The 18,914-nt window shown below is 40.3% G+C and overlaps 1 protein-coding gene across 1 annotated transcript in view; it reads right to left on the minus strand.

Annotated features, from left to right (window-relative positions):
* Window positions 1-1,543: 1,543 nt before the first annotated feature.
* GRB2 (growth factor receptor bound protein 2) overlaps window positions 1,544-18,914 on the minus strand; it is a 57,297-nt gene continuing 39,926 nt past the window's right edge. The window contains exons 3-6 of the mRNA XM_067547540.1: window positions 14,811-14,908; window positions 9,141-9,263; window positions 5,795-5,963; window positions 1,544-3,850 (exon numbers count right to left, since the gene is read on the minus strand). Coding sequence (XP_067403641.1) covers window positions 3,665-3,850; window positions 5,795-5,963; window positions 9,141-9,263; window positions 14,811-14,908 — 576 coding nt within the window. The 3' untranslated portion in view covers window positions 1,544-3,664. The remainder of the gene's footprint in view (window positions 3,851-5,794; window positions 5,964-9,140; window positions 9,264-14,810; window positions 14,909-18,914) is intronic.

The raw sequence follows: 18,914 nt of genomic DNA on the forward strand, positions 1-18,914 counted from the left end.
GAGCCAATACATTATATTTAGCTATGTACTTTACACAGGTATCAGCTGCATTTTTAATGTGTGCCCAAACACATAGCTTTATTCTGTCCGTTTAAACAATCCTTACATACAGCATCAGCAGCTGCTTGGTTGCTGTGGTGGCCGTAGATATTCAATGGATAGTTAAAGGCCTTTTATGTATAAGCTGGCTGACTGCAAGCACAGAAAATTTCTGCCATATCACTTTTGCTTTGCTAGTACCATGTAGGATGACAGTCAGGTATATAGATTTTTAATACACTTTTTTTGGGGGAAAGGGAACAAGACAGGACCTTTCATCCTAATTTTGACATTTACGTTGTCAGAAGGGGGTGTATTTGTGCACACCCTGGTGGTGGTATGTGCATGTGGGAGAAAGAGAACCTTAAAGAGATAGATGACTTACTCAGAAGGGATTTTCTACCAAAAACAAGAACAATCACCATAATTAATATTACACAACCATACAAAATGGCAACAAGTGGGTTTTGCTTCCTTTACAAACAATAAGGAGTTTTTCTAAACTTTCAACAGAAGATAAAGACCAATGAGAATGTGAAGGTGGTGTCCCTGTTCAGTATTATGAACAATGCCCAACTCAAATCCACAAGGCAAATCATTGCAAGTTGGCTGGGATACTGACCAACATGGTTTGTGCAACAGAGGAAAAACAGTGAAAAACTGGGTAATTTGAACATTGCCAGAGACCGCAGGTTCCGGAACAGGGGGTGAAAGAATTCATAACCAAACAAGAATTTTCTTTGACAATTCAAAGGAGCTCACAGGTCAGCCTTTCAATTATTGTGCTTTAATTCCCACTATGGACTTTTCAAACATGATCTACAGAGAGCAAAGGGTTGGAGAGAAGTTATATAATTGGTATTGATGCAGACAGGTTTTCAAGGACCATTTCCACCAATGCATTGTACAGCTCATTAGCATAATCAGGCAAGCCATTCTTGTCCCCATTTGGAAGTGCTTTTGGAACCAACTCATACAGTTGGATGTAATCCATAAGGCAGCAAGGCTAGGGCACAAGTCAAACTGGGGGGGAAAAGATCACTCATTTGTCACTTGGAAATATAGCTGCTCTTCTCACAAATCAGATTCCAGTCTCCACTCCCCCACTCTGTCTTCAGTAAAAGAGCAGCAATAACTACTTGGAGACTATCAGTCAGAAGACAGATTGGATATACCAAAGCATCTTTCATAACTGGCCTCTGTCCGCAATTCATGCCCATTTGTGGAGATCAATAAAAAGTTTTGAGCAAAGAACAAAGAAACATCTAGGCTCCACTTACTCTTCAGATAATGGACAAAGGATCTTTAATGTCTGAAAGCAGCAGATAGAACCCTTCTCTGAACCCAGAAGGCCAGACACACTAACCTATTAAGTTCTCTATTTATCTTGGAAGAATGAAGAACTAAAATATCTCCTCCTTCCCACTGATTTACACATTATATATTAGTTTGACTGGCTGATGTTTTGCTCAGTTAATGGAAATAACAGACAGATGCTAAAGTGAAGAATTCAATGTATATTTTTTATTCACAGTTAATTACTATCTACCAAATGCTGCTGCAGAGTTAAAGGATTAAGTACATAGGCCTTTTTATTTAAACACTGATTTTTTTTTAATATATGTACACACAAGACATATGTCTGCAAGGCTGCATGATATACACCAATTCCAAAATAAGGAAACAATCAAATGGTCCAGGTGTAGAATGCCATAGATTTCTTTTCCAATCATTTTAGAAAGAAGAAAGAGGACAAAGTGAATGACGGCTAGCAAGGATGGGGGAGAAAGTAATATTCTACAGGGTAGCTCTCTCTTTCATCTGCTGGAGAAATGAAGTGTAAGGCAGAGTCCATCTCAGGAATAAAACATCTGTAACACTTAGTACAAAAAAGGCACCCGCCAACACAGGAACGTCTCCACTTGGGCAGGAGATCTCTGTTGTCGTTTTGGGGTTCATCGTTGGGGTGAAGGGTTCAGCCACATGGCTGCTAAGAAACAATATAACTCAAGATTGGCACAAAGCTCTGCAGTTTGAGTCATCTCCTTTTTGTCCAAATCAACATCAAACTGCTCTGGCAGAGGAGCCAATGGCATTAACGAATACCACAGGGGTGGGGGAATGCAGTCACCACACAGCCTGCTGTGAACTGGGAGTGAAAAGTAAGAATCAACTTCTTAAATTGTTTAACACTGGCATGAGGAGGAAGAGGTAGGGAGAAAGTGGAGAACAATGATGCCACCCCCTCTTTTCAAGAGTAAGACATGATTGCAAATATTTCCTACTCAGCCTCTTGGGAGCCAGACTCTTGATTATATGCGTACGTATGAACATTCACTAATAGTTTAAAGTGTACTTAAGTACTATTTCTTGAGGCTTCCCTGCAATATAAAGCTTCCTGTCAAGAGGAATGTACATTTCACAGGACACCTCAGGACTATTCTCTCCCACCATGGTGCTTTGTTGGAACATCCCCTTCCTCTAAATGGGTTTGCCCATTTCCCATAATACTTAGTCCTGCCTCAGTGCAGAGGACTGGAGTAAATGACCTACTGAGGTCCCTTCCAATCCTAGATTTCTATGATTTTATGAACAGTCCTAATGATGCAATCCTTCCCTCCCCTTTTTCCTGAGGCTCCTGGCTGCAGCTCTGAGCAGCCTGTGCTACCACTTAAAACACTGTATGCCTTGTATTTTTCCTTGGAATAAAGAAAGTCAGACAGTAATACAAATATTAAAGCTCCATCTTTTTTGCAGGTGTCTTTTTATATTCATCAATAAAACTACCCCCTTCTCTTCCCCTAAAAATATTTACACATATGCAGGGAAAAAACCTCTGAAAAGCTCTGGACTGTCCTTTTAACTTAAAAATAGAAAAAAGGAAATGAGGGAAAAGGCACTATGGAAAAAAATTACAGACTGTGCTCAACCATACACCTTTAAGAAAAAAAAGCTGTCACACAATAAGAAAGAACAGACTGATTGTAGTTTGGAATTTCTCAAAGCAGCTTTGTGACTTGTGAAAAAAAGCTTGTCTCCTTCACTCTGCTCTGAAGCTGTCGAGCCTCAGAGGGGAGAGTGGCTAAGGAGAAGGAAAAATAAAGAAAACATCATCATCTTTTCCCAACGAGAAAGAGCTGAATGTTGAAGGCAAAAAAGCAGTTTTGTTATTTTAAAGGCAGGACAGTGGATTTGGTTCTTCTCTCAAGTCCTTCCATGTCAAATGAAGGCTGTTTGCATAGAGAGAAAATACCAGCAGAGTTTCTCCCTTTTCCTTTATCAGCATGGCTAGGACTTTAAATATGGCATTAAAACTTCATGCACTGATGGACAGAGGAGATGGGGGGAGGAGGAAGAGCGAATGAAAGGGACAACCCAGGAGCAGCTGAGGAAATCTGTTAATTTTTTTTTTTTTTTTTTTTTAATTTAAATGCAAGTTTTGGCATGTAAGTTGAACTCTCCCTCCCACCCCCAAAGTTCCATACTGAGTGAAGGAAGATCACCTTGTGGTAAGAAGTGACTCAGATTTTACCATCTTGTGATTTTAGATCACTGGTTGTAGTTAGACTCTGTATGTGTATTTACTGTTTCTCTGGTTTCTTTAAATAATCTCTAATATTTATCTCTAGATGTTCCGGTTTACTGGGGTCACATAGTTGCGTGGAAACATGCCCGTCTGTCCGTGGCAGGCTCCTTTCCACCAGTTGGGATCAGAATTGTCGAGGACCTGGATAAAGTCTCCACGGCGGAAGCCGAGTTCACCTTCTTCCTGGGGGTCGAAATCGAAAAGGGCCTGAACGTATGTGGGTTGCTGCAAGGGAGAAAAAACAAGGGTGAGTGTCATTCACAGCATATAAATCTCTTACTGTCCCAGTTTCACAGGCTGCATTTTAGCTCCGCAACCGAGTTCAGATGCCACTAGTAAATATTTGGGCTATTGCATTTCTCTGCAAACTGCCTCTTTCATCACCTGTGACAAACTGCTCAAAGGAAAAGTTTAGAATATACAAGGCCTCTGGAAAATGGTCAAATTCATCTAAAATGAGTTTCAATAAAACTCTAGAAGGTGAAGTCTCTTGGGCATTTTCACAGTAAGATACCCCTTTGTGACCATGTCTGATCATAGGCCCACACTGTATATGCTACTGGATCCCCACTAGCTAGTCCCTTCACTTCTGCATCCTTGTCCCTCTCCTCTCTTTCCTTTCTGCGTCCCAACAGCTTCACTTCTCATATACTTCTTTACTTTGCTTCTCACACAGATTACAATGTTCAGTGAGTATTCTTAACCTACTCTATACCATGATGTTTTATGTTTTCCCCTAAACAATCACACGCCAGACCATACTGAAATTTTAAATGATTCTATTTGACATTTTCTAAGCATCATTCACTCATGTTGGGTGAAGCTTTTTGGGGGGACAGACTTTATCCAATCGGTTTTCTGCAAATCTGCATACTGTGTTTATGAAAACTAAAGCTTCATTTTAAAAATGAGTTTATGGTGCTAGAAAGTACTTTTATTTTCATGTTTTCTGTATTTTTCAGCTATGTGTCTTTTTATATTGTTAATTTAGTACTGGTCCATCAGCCTTGGAGACTGATGTCCTGTTTCTCTATAGACTAGACACAGCATGGACAAAGCAGTGGAGGGTATGTCTGCATTAGAGCTGAAAGGTGTAAATGCCAGCTTGAGGAGACATACCTGCACTAGCTCTGATTGTGCTTGCATGCTAAAAATAGATGTGTACGCATGGCAGGACAAGCAAACTAGATGCCCCAAGTCCAAACCTCTGGTCTCAGAAAGGATCAGAATTGGGGCAGCAAGCCCCTCCTGCTGATTGTGCCACTGCACCTTCATTTCCATTTTTAGTGTGTTAGCTTGATCAAACCTAGTTTGGGTATAGCTCCTCAAGTCGGAATTTATGCCTTCCTGCTCTAGTGTAGACATACCCTAAGTTTCCCCCACTCAGCCTTTCCAGCATGTCTCAAGCCTGGACAGACCACATCTAATGGAGAGATGGTCTTCCTGCAGAGCCCAACAGATACCAATCATTGCCAAATGTGATGGTATTTTGGTGTACCTGGGAGATGAACTAAAATTAGTAACTTCCATTAGACCATAACTTTTGGTCACTACCAGTATGGACTAGGTTCAAATCAGCAAACTAGAGGAGAGAAGTTCCATATGTCAATATCCTTAACCATCCTCTGCTGTGTCCCTCTTAAGAGGAATGTGCATTAAGATATTGAGGGTAGACAGTGTACTGCTATGGGCACTGCTGGACAAAAATCAAAATCCCATGTAAGTAACAGCAGGAAGGGAATGTAACATATGATTACAGCCATTTCTACTGGTGGGAATGAACAGGTGGCCTCACTATGGTGCTTTATGTATTGAAGGAGAGGCATCATTCCAGATCGTCCTTAAAGATGTGAACTGGATGATCAAAAAGTCATAGGGACATCCTATGCTAGAACAGAAGGGAATTTACAAGTGTTTCATAGTGGTACAAAGCTCATCCAAAAGAAGGAACAAGGGCTGCATTTATTTCTCAGTACAAGTAGTCTGAACAATTCTGACCCCTGGATCCTGCAATCAGGTAATTCTACACCAGAGCGGGAAAGTTAAAGAGTTAACTTCTCTCCCCCCATATCACCCTACTGAAAATGCAAGCAACCCTTCAGACCCTGGGCTGCTGACAGGTCTCCATTTTGGTTACAGTAGCAATGCTCCTCTCTCCCAGCATCTTACCTGTGGCACCTGCTCAATATCCCGGAGGAATATCTGTTGGTTTCTGGAGACAGAAGTGGATCTGTGATAATCTACCAGCTCGTTCAGAGAATTGAACTTCACCACCCAAAGGAAATACTTGCCAGCCCCATCTCGGAGCACCTTAAAGTGCTGCACATCATTTCCAAACCTGGGATGTGGGAGAGGGAGAGAAGACAGATCACAGATATCAGTCACACTGAGTCTCCCTTCCTGGAAAGACATGAATGGAAACTGATTAAATCTAGGAAGACAATTCCAAGCATAAATAGCGTAAAAATAGCTCCTTTCCTAATGACTGTGAATTCCAGATCTCAATAATTCTGGAGATACACTAACCCACTGCCATCTGTGCAGGCTAAGGATTGGTGGAAAGCAGCTTTTGCACTTCCTCAGACCTTGCACAGGGAATGGTCATTGTCTGGGGTATGTTTTGGAAATATAAATACTATAAAACAAAGCTTGTGACTGTAGCGTTCATGAGCAAGGGAATGAAAATACCGGCTAGAGAGGTAAACAGAGTGGCAGATGGATTGCACACTCCTTCCATATAGCTATGCCAAGGTACTCGGTCTTCACCTATAGCAATGACTGCTATCCCACCTGAATAAAAATAGTCAGCACAGGAATTGTGAGGGCTGGAAGAATGGTCATCTTGGAACCAGAATGAGAAAATCATTTCACTCACGATAAAAGTCAAGATTTGAACCCACATTTATAGAAATAAAGTGCTACCTCATCCTTCCCAGAACAATCCCTACCCGTATTACAGGCAGGAGTGAAAAAGCTGAACATTAAGGCAGCAGAAGCTTTCAGTTTTACTCCTAGGGACAGAAAAGAAAAACTGGTTCTTTCAACTGACTCCAGATAAAGTGCTGATAATGGTCTCTTTTTATCAGACCAGCTAAGACTGTAGAAGGTGTTACCATTTCCTACACTGAGAGAGAAGGACAAAAAAGAAAGAAGCTAGAAAATACAGGATCTGTTAAAGGAATACTATGGAACGACTAGATGCTCCATACTTAAGGTCGCAACAAGCCAAATTTAAAGCCAAATTTTTCAAATCTTCTACAATCCATCAACATTTGTAGTGTAAATTTGGGGTAATTTGGTCAAGAGGTTCCCCAAGACAGCTCCCCACAAATGATAGTATTCCATGTATATGCACATGTACATTATAGTCACCTGTACTCCTAGGGAGATCACGTGGGATGTTTTGGTGGTAGAGACCATGGGTCCATGTTGTGCATGGTGCAACATCCTTTTTAAATCAGTAACGATTAGGCATTTTGTCAAAATAAAGAGATGACTTGAGAACCGCCATGCTGGCGACTTTTTCTGGTGCTGGCTGTTTTTGAAGCACCTGAGTTGAACTCCCCAAGACTCAAGGAATGTCTAACATTGTCTACTAAGGCTTGTTATCTCAGCCATGAGAAAGTAAACCCATTCTGTTGATAGAGATGTGAATAAGCCAGGCTGGATGGAGGTTCTCACAGGTTTAAAAACAAAAGAAACTTACTTATAAAATACTTTGTTAAGGTTACTGCTGCACAGCAGCACCTTCTGCTTCCCACCTTCTGGGGTATAGACTTCAAAAATCCCAAACTTAAACTTCAGAACAAGTGCTCAGTTAAGATCTCCCCACCCAAAGCCTGTTAGTGCTACAAACCCCAAACACGTATACAGACTTAATTCAATTTTAACCACATCTTTTGGTATGTGAATAGACCTCTGTTTCTTGCTTCCAATAATTTTCTTCTGAAGGAAGGGGAGACCCAAACAGGCTACCAGCAGAGTGGCACATGTAGACAGAATTTATAACATTTTCCCTTCATAGCTCCAAGAAATGAAAAATGCAGGCACCAGTTCTTATTTGGTGTTTTGTCTTTCAATACCTGGAGATGTACAGTCTACCGTTGCTATGAGCAAACATCAAATCTGCAGCAAATATTCCATGGCTAACGCTTCAATTCTCCCTCTCTCTCAGTCTTTTCCCATTTCAGATCCTGCAGATAAGGTTTTAGTAAGCCCTTTCAGAAGAGCTAAATCAGCAGAAAAATCCCAAAACTGAGAAATATATCAGTAAGTGAGCTATCACCGAGTTACCAGGCAGGCAGAGATGATCCGTGGTCTCCCAGTGTTTAGAACAAATTTGTTAGTTTTGTAAGAAATAAGCTTCTTGGAATGAAGATTCCATTTATATCTTGTTTCTGGTCATTCAGATAACTGTCTGTACTCCAGCTTATCTGATTATTGTGCCAAAGGCAGAATATAAATGCACTGCTAAAAACAACTCAGCATGACGGCAGAAGTCTGGGCTGCTATTTATGAGGTCCAGAATTTGATCACAGAAGGAAAGGGCTGGAAACACTGCTAAGGCACTGTACTTCATGGCATGGAAAACTCAGTATTCTGTAGCAACCTCAGCTGGATAATCAAAATGTGATGCTTAGGCTCCAAACGATATCTTTGTCAGCTCTGCCAGGCAAAGGGTGTGCAACTGTGAGTGGAGGGGAAGAAGGGAGTCAACCGCTAAAGGATAAGCGTTTTTTCATTTAACTACATGTCCCATAATGTTAAAGCTTGTAACATTTCCATTCTATTTCAAAGAAGTCTCTTGGGGCTCTCACAACTTGTGCGAGTATATGTGAGAGCCACCACTCTATGACACAGGAGCTACTGTTAAAGCGATTTAAACAAGCATCTCTAGATGCTACTGTAATAAAAATATTAATAACACCTTGCAACTCAGCTACATTTCCAAAATGACATCTTTAGGTCTGTGCCAACGTGGAATCTACTGATGAAAGAGACAGGAAGCACGCTCTATTTTCCACAACTCCACATCCCTATGATGGAGAATAAGGATATTCCCCAAATAATCCACAGTTATGAAAAACTGCATATTTGAAAGTGTGTCAACTAGCCAGATAGCAAGAGCAAAAGGTGGAGAGAATTAGAGGCTCAGAATAATAAATGAGAAAAGCAAAAAGTAGAAAAAACAGCGCATGGAAATCCTCATTCTTCAGCACCTGTTCAGTCGTGATGTCCTATTCTCCTTCTCTAACCACTGAACCAGTACATCATTTCACACAAAACAGGATAATATCTTGTTACCATCAGCTCAGCAATGTGCCTCTTAGTAGGATAGAGCATCCATAATTACAGTTACAAAAGACAGCACAGATGTATGTCTCTGGAAGAGCACAACTGCTACTAGTCATGTGGGAAACAGTGTCAGTTGTGAAAAATAGGAACAGTCATTTGTACTTTTATCACATGTTGGGTGTCCTAATTAGCATACTAAATGCATCAGGGCATTACTCACTTGACTGAGAGAGAGAAGTCCCCAGGAGCACTCTCACTCTCCCTGATGAGAAAGGCACCGTCGTGTCTCTGTTTGCCTAACATCTCCTCAGCCCTTGCTCGGGGGATCTTCCCAAAAAACCACCTGTGGAAAAAGAAAAATGAGAATTCAATGAAAAATTCAGGGTTGGACATTTACACAGCTGTGAAGTGATTTCAAAAGAATGGTAATGGACTGAACTGCATCCTGATACTATTCCACAGAACCTTCACTGCCAGCCACCTCAGCTTGAGAACAACAGCCCCCATGATTCCAGCAGGTGGGGCTTCGCACTAGCCTTTTTCTACTACAGTGGGATGATTCGGTATGTTTGTAAATGAAATCACTCAAATTGCAGAATTTACAATAAGAGCAGAAAGAAGAACTACTGGAGGAAGATGTGCGGCATTATGCCCCCACATGGATGACTTTGAATCTGTCCAGTTGCTTGGACAAACCTAAAGGCTGTAGCATGGTTTGGGACAATATTTTGGTAACCAGGTCCCAAAAAACCATAACAAAAAACAGCTCCCCTTTCGGGGCCAGACAAGTCCTAACAGAAATCTCCCTCTACAGCTCAAGGGATGGAGAGAGGCCTGTGTTTCTGGAGCAGAAGATACAAAGATCTACTTCCCCATGTTGCGCACACCCAGTTTAAACAATGACTAGCAAGAAAACTGCATGTATGTGGCCCATCATTATGGACCTTTATTATACACAGCTGGACTTGTTTCACTACTGGCAACTGAAGGTGGTCAATGGAAAGTAATTATACACACACTTTTTTTTTTTTTTAAACTTGAGTTTCCTCAGGAAAAGTCATGCAGTGCCTCTATGATCATTTGCAAAGCAGACACTTTGGAAGACAGATGTAATGGTTCTTGGGGTACCCAGAACAGTGAGTCACCTTGTCACTCCCTGCCACCAGTGAGAGGGAGTCCCTAACACCACCAGCCCATCAGGCACTCTCCTTTCGGTTATGCCAGCCCTTCCTTTGCCTTGTAGGTTAATAATACATATATCCCCAGTCCTTGAGTCCCTTTGAAGCGTTACCCTGTGATATCCAGCCCTGACACTGGCTACTCGCAGAACTACCAGGCTTCCTGTTTGTTTTTGCAGTATATATAGCAGCTTTTTAGATTCAGCTCAAGACCAGCACGTACCTTAAAACCACAGCACAGATATATTTACGTGAAAACAAGAATAAGTTTATCATCAAAGTCTAGAGATTCAGGAGATAGTGAATAAGGATATTGGAAATACATGGTTACACATAAAACAAAATTGTAACATGCTCTCTAGAGACAAAATTTCCAGATTACCCTCCTGTCAAAAGGAATTTCTCTCACCCAAAATTTTTTTGCAGCATTTTCAACCAAGGTTGGCTGAGATCTTGTTTTCATGAACATCAACACATTGCCCATCTACTTCCTATGTGCAAGATGAGGGGTTTTCTTTGCTTCCTACATATACCCACCTTCCCAAATTCATTGTCTGTACTTAAAGAAGATAATCATTTGTGACTTGCTTTTCCTGTGTGCTGCTTCCCTGTTGACTTCACATCTCTTCACTAACATCTGACATAGGTCAATGTGCATCTACTGTATTAGCTTACAATGCTTAATTTACATCTCGAGAGAGAGAGAGAGAGAGAGAGAGAGAGATTTATCTCCTGTCTGAAGGAAGACCAGTTTTTCACTTCTGCCTTGATTCAGATTTTAAAAAATATTTTTAGAATCTATATCCTTCGCATCTGTACATACTTTTCACAATGATATTAATGATCAATGTGACACTAGCTGTCATACAAGACCTCACATGACATTCTTTGGTGAACCCAAATGTACACCCAGAATCAGGGTATTCCTGTAACTCCCTTGCATGTTGGCATTAAGGGTTCTTGGTTCACAACAGATTATACTGGATTAAGCAAAGAAATCTAGTGATTTTTAACAGGAAGGAACAACAACTATAGATTTAGTAGCTCTTAAGGGAAAGCAACAAGATTTCTTCCACTATTATACTAATAGTACATAGTGCAAATTTTACATTAAGAATTAATGCAAAAGAATTAAGATTCTTTCTGTAGTTCCTGGTTATGATTTTAGCTATTTTTTTATTGCTTTGTACTGTCTAATTCTCAATTACTCCGCTACAACTGACATTTTATTACCATGTTAACATTAACCTGTAAAAGGGGAAAAAATGTTTTTGTGCATTTTTTTGCACCTCTGTGGTGCATAAAGGAAACCTGAAAGATTTTACCAGTCAGGTTTTTTTGCTGGTTTCTTTAAGAATCACGAATACCAAGATTAGTCTTCCTTGGTTTTGTTGCTCATTAGAGATTTCAAATGTACATTAAGAAATATCTCCTATTATTGAAGAGGAGCAGTTTTGAATCTTCCGCACATACATTTTATAACTGTTTCCCAGGCATCTGAGTTAAATAGGTAAAAAAAAAATTAAAAATCCTCTTTGCAATAACTCAGGTTTGTCTCTTGTGAGGTCATAATTCTACTAGCTCTCTAGTCATCCATAGAGTTCTCAGGATAGAGAAAATCTGAATTTTTAATATAAAAAAGCAGGAAAAAAAAACAAAGCTTTTCAGGCATTCTTCACATATAAAAAAGAAAAAAAAGGAAATTTGTTTTTAAGGAGACATATTTGACTGATCAGGAATACACATCCAAGGCACCATACATTTTCTGGCTTTATGGAATATTGCACACATCTTTTCTGTAGGTTTGTTAAAAAACTAGCAAAATCCTCAAGATAGCCAGCAATTTTAAACTAAAGAAAGCATCTACACTGTTCCAATGGTTTTTCTCCCGAATGGTTAGATTTGATAATTACAAAACTAGTTGGAGACAAATGTTATGTTGGGTGAAACTTGTCCAGTCAAGACTGCAAGAACAAATCCAGATTTTACTGCTGATGTTGCAAGGCTGGAGGTGGATGCATTGATTGGTAAAATACCAACTTCACACTGCATACAGACTACTTTCTTGCTAGTGCAAGCAGTAATTTGGCAGTTCTTCTGGCTTCACTCAGGGCAACCATTTAGCTTGGCTTGGCTGTGTTTCCTCCATATATGAAGTCACAATTTTGGGGAAGAGATATTCCAATAAGATCTGTGTGAACAACCCAATATGCATGCACAAGCACTTAAGACATACAGGCCAAAAGTCTAACACAAACCACACCATGAAAGCAACCCAAAAAAGCAAGCCTTGCCAATGAAATGCAGAACTGTGCTTAGCAGGAAGTCTCCCTCCCCAGAGCTTCCTGCTACTCTTCATTGAGTATCTCATCTCACTTATCTCTACTTACATCTTTGGTTTATTAATTGGTGTTCATTACAGATTAACTCTCTGTTTTAAAAGAGAGTTTCTGAATTTGGAGACTGGAGAACTAACACTTTTCTTTCAGGCTTCATTTGTTAATAGTTGTGAAGCAGATTGGAAGTTTTGTACCATGTGATCTGGGAGGGGTGGGGGGGGAACCACATTGTATTTGAAGGCTAGCTATTGGACTGCAGGATTTAAAGCCCATCCCCTATGACAGGTCTGACAATCATTCCAAGTTCTACAGATAGCCCTTAGTTTCCAACCCCTCTTGACTGAAGCTGTCTCCATGCTGCTCCCCCACAACATGCCCTTTGAGATGCTGGTCCTCTAAAAGAGCCTAACACTTTCAAGTCCCTGTTCAGTTGCCTGCAACTTGCTGTTAATATCCACTGCCAATCTTCTTACACTCGCAACCCTGTATTACAGTTAAGTCTGCATAACACTAGGGAAATTATCGGTAAGGATAAGATTATGTCATATCCAGAGACTTCTACATTTCTGCTTCAGCCTTGGGGTGATGGGGTCAAAGCTGTAAGCCAACGGGAGACCCTGGAGCTCTGAGCTGCCCTGGGCGGTGGGGGGCCTCCTTCAGTCAGTTGCCCCAGGTGACAGAGGGACCCATAGCTCCCAGCCGCTATGCCCAGAGCTCCAAGCCACCACGGGCAATGGGTGCTAGATGCCTCTTCTCCCTCCCCGCAGTGGGGCTCAGGCTCTCAACCCCTCCCCTGTCAGCCCCATTTTGAAACAGTTATTTTTAGTCAAAGTCAGGGACAGGTCATGGGCTTCCCTGAATTTTTGTTTATTGTCCCTCACTTTGACTAAAAATAACTTTGACAAAATCTTAACCTTAATTATGGGAAAGCTTTCCAGGATTGCTAACGCACGTTTAGCTCCATGCATAAGCAATGATGGGAGCCCTCGTGTAGATAGGCCACTGGCTTGTCAGCAATTTAAATATTAACCTAAACTCAATCAAAGGAAACATAGTTGACAGTGCTTAAAAGCACTAGCTGCCCAGCTACATTAGGACTCCTAACACTGCTGACACCAGCAGAGCTGAACAAGCATTAACGGTGGAAAATTTCTACAAAATTCACCTCCCAGTGTAGAAAAGGCTTTTTACACGGTTTAAGAAATCCTTCACGGGTCTTGACTGACTTCTTGCCATGTTTCCTACCTAGATGAATCCACCATTAATACAACATTCCTCACCACTATCTTAGCGCACTGCAGGAAAGGATCTTCACCCTTCTGTTTGGAAAGCATGCGCCATAGAAATAATTCCTGTTCAATATTTAACTGCAATTTCTTCTTTATTATTTAAATATTGAAACCAACTATTGACAAAACCAGCACCAACAGCATTTGTGAGCAACTGCAGCATTACAGCTACTGGCAGTGACAGCTTTTGCTGGACTAACTAGAAGATTCTTTACTCTTCAGAACTACACTGCACAGAGCTAATGCTTTCTTGTCAAGCACTTTAACTAGCAAGAATTTCAGTATAACCAGAGAACAAGAGAAGATGCAGAAGTATTTGAAATGAATGGTCAAGAGGCCAGCCAGAGTCATGGAACAGTACTATTCCCATGTGCTTGTTCTTCAGTGTTTGAAAGACGTGTTGAGAGGCTACTCAAGGTGGGTTTCCCTGGAATGGAGAGTCAAGCCAATGCAACTGCACTGGTACATTTAGCATGGACATTTCACATCATAAAGGTTTAGCCAAAAAAATAGTTTTATTTACGTCATATGGCAGCAAATTCTCACTTTTACTCTCTTAAAATCTAAGTTGCAAAGTATCACACACACAAAGGAAAGTTAATATTAACTCATGCATTACTGATTTTTGCAGTGCTTAACCACGTATCTTTGACATTTTCTTAATGTAGAGCTGTTTAAATAGTCTCCTATTTTTACAAAAAAAATTAGAAAGATACATAAGGAGCTACACTAAGACTTTGAAGCTCTTCTGGCTGCCAGACATGATAACTCAAATTTCTAGACAATTTATTTAGCTGGATTCCACCAGGATCCCCTTTCCCCATGCTCCTCAAGAGGTCTATAGGAGAAAGTCCCATTAGTGCAAACCTTAGGAGCAATGTAACTCTTAAGATTCATCACAATAGAACTGTTTTCTGGGCGCTGCAGCCAGTCCTAACCCCTTTATACCTTACAAAGTCCAGAGAACTGTGCCAGTGACTAAGGTCCTGCACTCTTTAAAGTGCTCAGCAGCCCTTCCTATTATTTAAAGGGCAAATGAAAACAAAGCAGAGTGAGGGAAGGGAATCAGTGATGCTCCACTTACGGATGTGGTTTCATTTCTATGTAGTTCTTGGGAATGAAGCCATCCTTCCCGTTGAGTTCTGCCTTGTACCAGTTCTGATCACATTCTTCATTCAAAACCTGCAGGGAACAAAAACAAAAAAACCCTCATTTACCATATTTCAGTATGCAGCAGAACTGACAGACTTGTGCTTAGGAAACCAGCATGCTCTTATGATACCCATTTCAAGAAAGGTATGTCCGCTATTCTGCTGCAATGCATCCTATGCACTTTGAGAGCTAGGGCAGGCTGGGTGAAGGAAAAAAGTCACTTAAAATCACCTGAAACTTCAGTGTTGAAGCTGGGTGGTTTCGTACGAAAGTCATAGGCTATGGCTACCCTACATTTTAAGCAGACATAAATTATGTTGCTCAGGGCTGTGAATTAGCCACCACTCTGAGCAACATAACTTATACTGATTTAAGCACCAGTGTAGACAGCGCTGTGTCGGTGGGACAGCTGCACCGATGCAGCTGCACTGCTGTAAGCTCTCTAGTGGAGCCATAACCTGTAGGTTCCTTATTTACTCTCAACAACTTTTCTAGATCAAGTTATAAATCCAGAGAGTATTTGGCTAATTGCCACTGCTGCAGACTTAACCTGAGATCTGAAAAACAAACTGTATTCTGCCTCCTACCACCAGTAATAATTATTCATTCAGAGCTTACTTGACAATTCTGATAATGCTCTAGGCAAAATAGGATTCCACCCAAATTTAAAAAAAAAAATTCCCTGAGGGTAACACTGGTGGGAGCCCAAGTGTAAACAAGACTCTGGCAGCTTCAGCTTCATTAATTAAACCCAGATGAAGAGGGAGCAGCAATGGTGAATTTTTTTGGTAAGTTCCCTAGTGTAGACAAGACTTACATCAATAAAGTGAGTCAATGGAACTCTGGCACATTACAAGCAGATATAGGAACATGAAGGTGCCAGTTTTAATATGAACTTTTCTGACTACAATGACACTTTAAAATCAGAAAGTCATAAGGGATGAAGCTGTATTAAAGAAAACCACTATAGAGAACCAGGGACATGGTGTGTTTTAAGTGTCTTACTCCCAAATACTGTGGATCCAGTGTTTCTCATTTAATTTATTTCAAAGAGATTTGATGGATAAAACAGGAAGGAGCAAGACCTAAGCACTTTGGTTGGAAATTGCATAAAAAGTCTTTGCAAGACAAAGTCCAACTGCATTAGAATTTGACAGCACTTTTACCAGCACCAACATAATTTTTATTTGATTTTAGAAATCAGAAGACACAAGGTTCTAAAGAGACCATATTGTTCATTTTTATATCTTTATTTTTGTAGTAAAAGTATACTTTTTGGCCAACGTCCCATGATGTTATTCCCTCCCCAGTCACCTCTCTCTAGAGATATTTTCTCCTGGATGACAGAGAGTGAGTGACTAACAAAAAACTGTCAATCTAGAAGATTAAAAATTCAGAGATGGGTTGGCCCTTTATAACAATAGCACCATGAGACCAGCAGGTTTGCCTTGGTAGATGAAGGTGAGGAAAGGCAAAAGAAGGAACAGAACATGCTATTATTAGACTCTAAATGTGTGAAAAGTAACATCTACTGCTATCCACAAACAGTTACACAGTTCACAAGTTACATTTGTGTTGATTTACAGCCCTCTCTATAACGGAGAAATCCTCTAAGGAAAACCCAGTTTTCGCTAGTAATTATTTCCACTTCTGAATTTTTGGCCACAATCACTTTTTTTGGGGGGGAGGGGAATGGGAGGAAAAAGGGGAATCAGAGTTACACAAAGTAAAGCGATTAGCACATGCCTCAGCAAGGCCCTTGTAGCTGATGAGGGCTAAACAGAAGATTAACTGCTCAGAACTACTACTATAGGCACCCAATGACCGTGTTGCATTTCAATATCATAACCTACCCACCTGATAGTTAGATCAGGATAAGAAGGAAACCCTACTCTGATTGAACTGGGTTCTGGTAAAGAAGACAACAGTAAAATCAGAATAACTATGACTGATTTTAGCTAAGGAGTAATATTTCTCTAATAATAATGGATGATCATCTAAAGGTAATTTCTTCCTTAATACTAGCAGTACAATCCACACCAAACTACTCATTAGGTAGTAGCCACTATTCATCAAGTAGCCATGCTGTGTCTGCCCTCTCCAAGAGTATCACAGAAAAGGCTTGAACCATCTGTCCCAGACTCAAGAAATATCATTAAAGTGCATTCAGAAAATTTAATTTTAAAGGATCTTTCTTTTGTGCAGCAACTCCTTTGTTTTGCAAAAATTGTTTCAGTGTTTGTTAGGCTCCAGTTGCTATACATCTTGGTAGTCATCAGCAACCTGACTTGCAGCATGTTTGCATTTGATTATATTCGTGTATTTGATAGTGTTCTGCACATGCTGAACGCCATGAGTGAATATTTACTTTGTGGCAATGTGCATTTCTTTTTTACCATAGACTCTGACACAGATCCAACCTTTGAGAAGCTCTTGCGTTAAAATCCCCTTACAATGGATATTTTTAAGTTTTAAGTGTGTAGCTGAGGGTATGTAACTGACTCCTTTTCCCTCCTCCAGAATAAAAGTGAAAATTTGTAGGTGGATCATAAACTCAATATTAAGATATACTTTTTCCAAAACTGTAAGGATGCATTAAAATTATTTGAAATTCTAATACTCAAACATACATGATTTGAATGAGCTTGATCTTGCTCTAGAGATATGCTTAGATATGGAGATCCAAATGGCCTATGCCTGTGGGTACTCATTAACATTTGGCCCAGAGCCAAATGCCAGCATGGGGGCATTGCTGAAGGATGCATTACTGATAGCAAAGGAAACTGGTCTTTGCCTTCTGAAAGGATGGGAGACCCGTCAATCCTCTATGCAATGATATATGACTCCAAAGGCCATGAGATGCAATGAAAAAAAACAAAGCATGTGTTATAGGGATTATTTTAAAAATGATTTAGTGGATGGCCGTGGAACTGTCAAAGACAGCCATGGGCCACAAAATTAGTACAAAGGATAACAGCTCTTCTAGCTAAGCCCCATTTATCCCACAATTCTGCAGCCATAGAATCTACCCCTTACTACAGAAGTGTGCTGCAAAATTTCAGCTTTTATCTAAAAATATTACACTTCTAATATTCATGGATGTGAACTGAGAGTAAACTGAAGCAGTGTTGTCTCTCCTGAGATGGCAGGCAGCCTAAAACAACAGCTCTGAGAAGTAGGAACTGTCCCAATCTCAATGGGGTGAACTTTGAAACCAAATGGTAACAATTAAAGTGTCAGTTACCTATTTGGTGCTGAAAATTTTAGAAAAAAATATCTCTGGCAAACCTATATATTCCATAATCCAAAGCATTATTTTTAAATCCAATTTATTAGAAACTTTATTTTTTTAAATTTTACTGAAGCTGCCACAAAATTTTCAGACGGTTTCTCCAGGATGCCGTAGAGTACAGGAACAGTACTTCCCAATCTCAACCAATTGTACAAGCTAGTAATCTAAAAGGCATAGAGAGAGCTAAATCCTCCAAGTGAAAGTGTTAAACAAAATTTCATAAGCTTTGCTGCTCTAGATGGTGATGGTTTGGGGAGTCAGCAGAAATCTGAAAGCCCAAACCCTATAATCTTCACTGAAATGCATTGAGAATTCCTGCTCTCTGTAGGGGTTAAACATGAAGTGGAGATTCCTTTGAGCCAAATCTGCTACTGATGTAGTAAAAAGTGAGAAATTAAATAACTGTGTTCATTTTACATTGGAGCATTTGTGCGTGAGAGGAAGGAGGAGGAAAGATGTTTTTAGCCATTACATTTGAATATAAATCTGCCATGTGATGGTCTCAGTCTGTAGTTAGCCCTGTGTTACAATAATAGTGGTTCAACCACCACCTGTCAGTTTCCTGGTTCCATAATAGATCACTTACCAGCAAAAGCCCATCTGTACCTGTGGAAGTGGAAACGAGGCATTGCTGAATGGCTGCACAGCAAGGTAGCTTTGATGAGGCTCTTGCTGCAGCAGCTTGAGGAAAATATTCCAAGATGTTCCCAGTCCTACACCCAGTGAATATTTCCAATAATTTAA

Source organism: Emydura macquarii, unplaced genomic scaffold (assembly GCF_026122565.2).
Source record: "Emydura macquarii macquarii isolate MOO-44397 ecotype Brisbane River unplaced genomic scaffold, CSIRO-AGI_Emac_v2 contig_1230, whole genome shotgun sequence".
NCBI lineage: Eukaryota > Metazoa > Chordata > Testudines > Chelidae > Emydura > Emydura macquarii.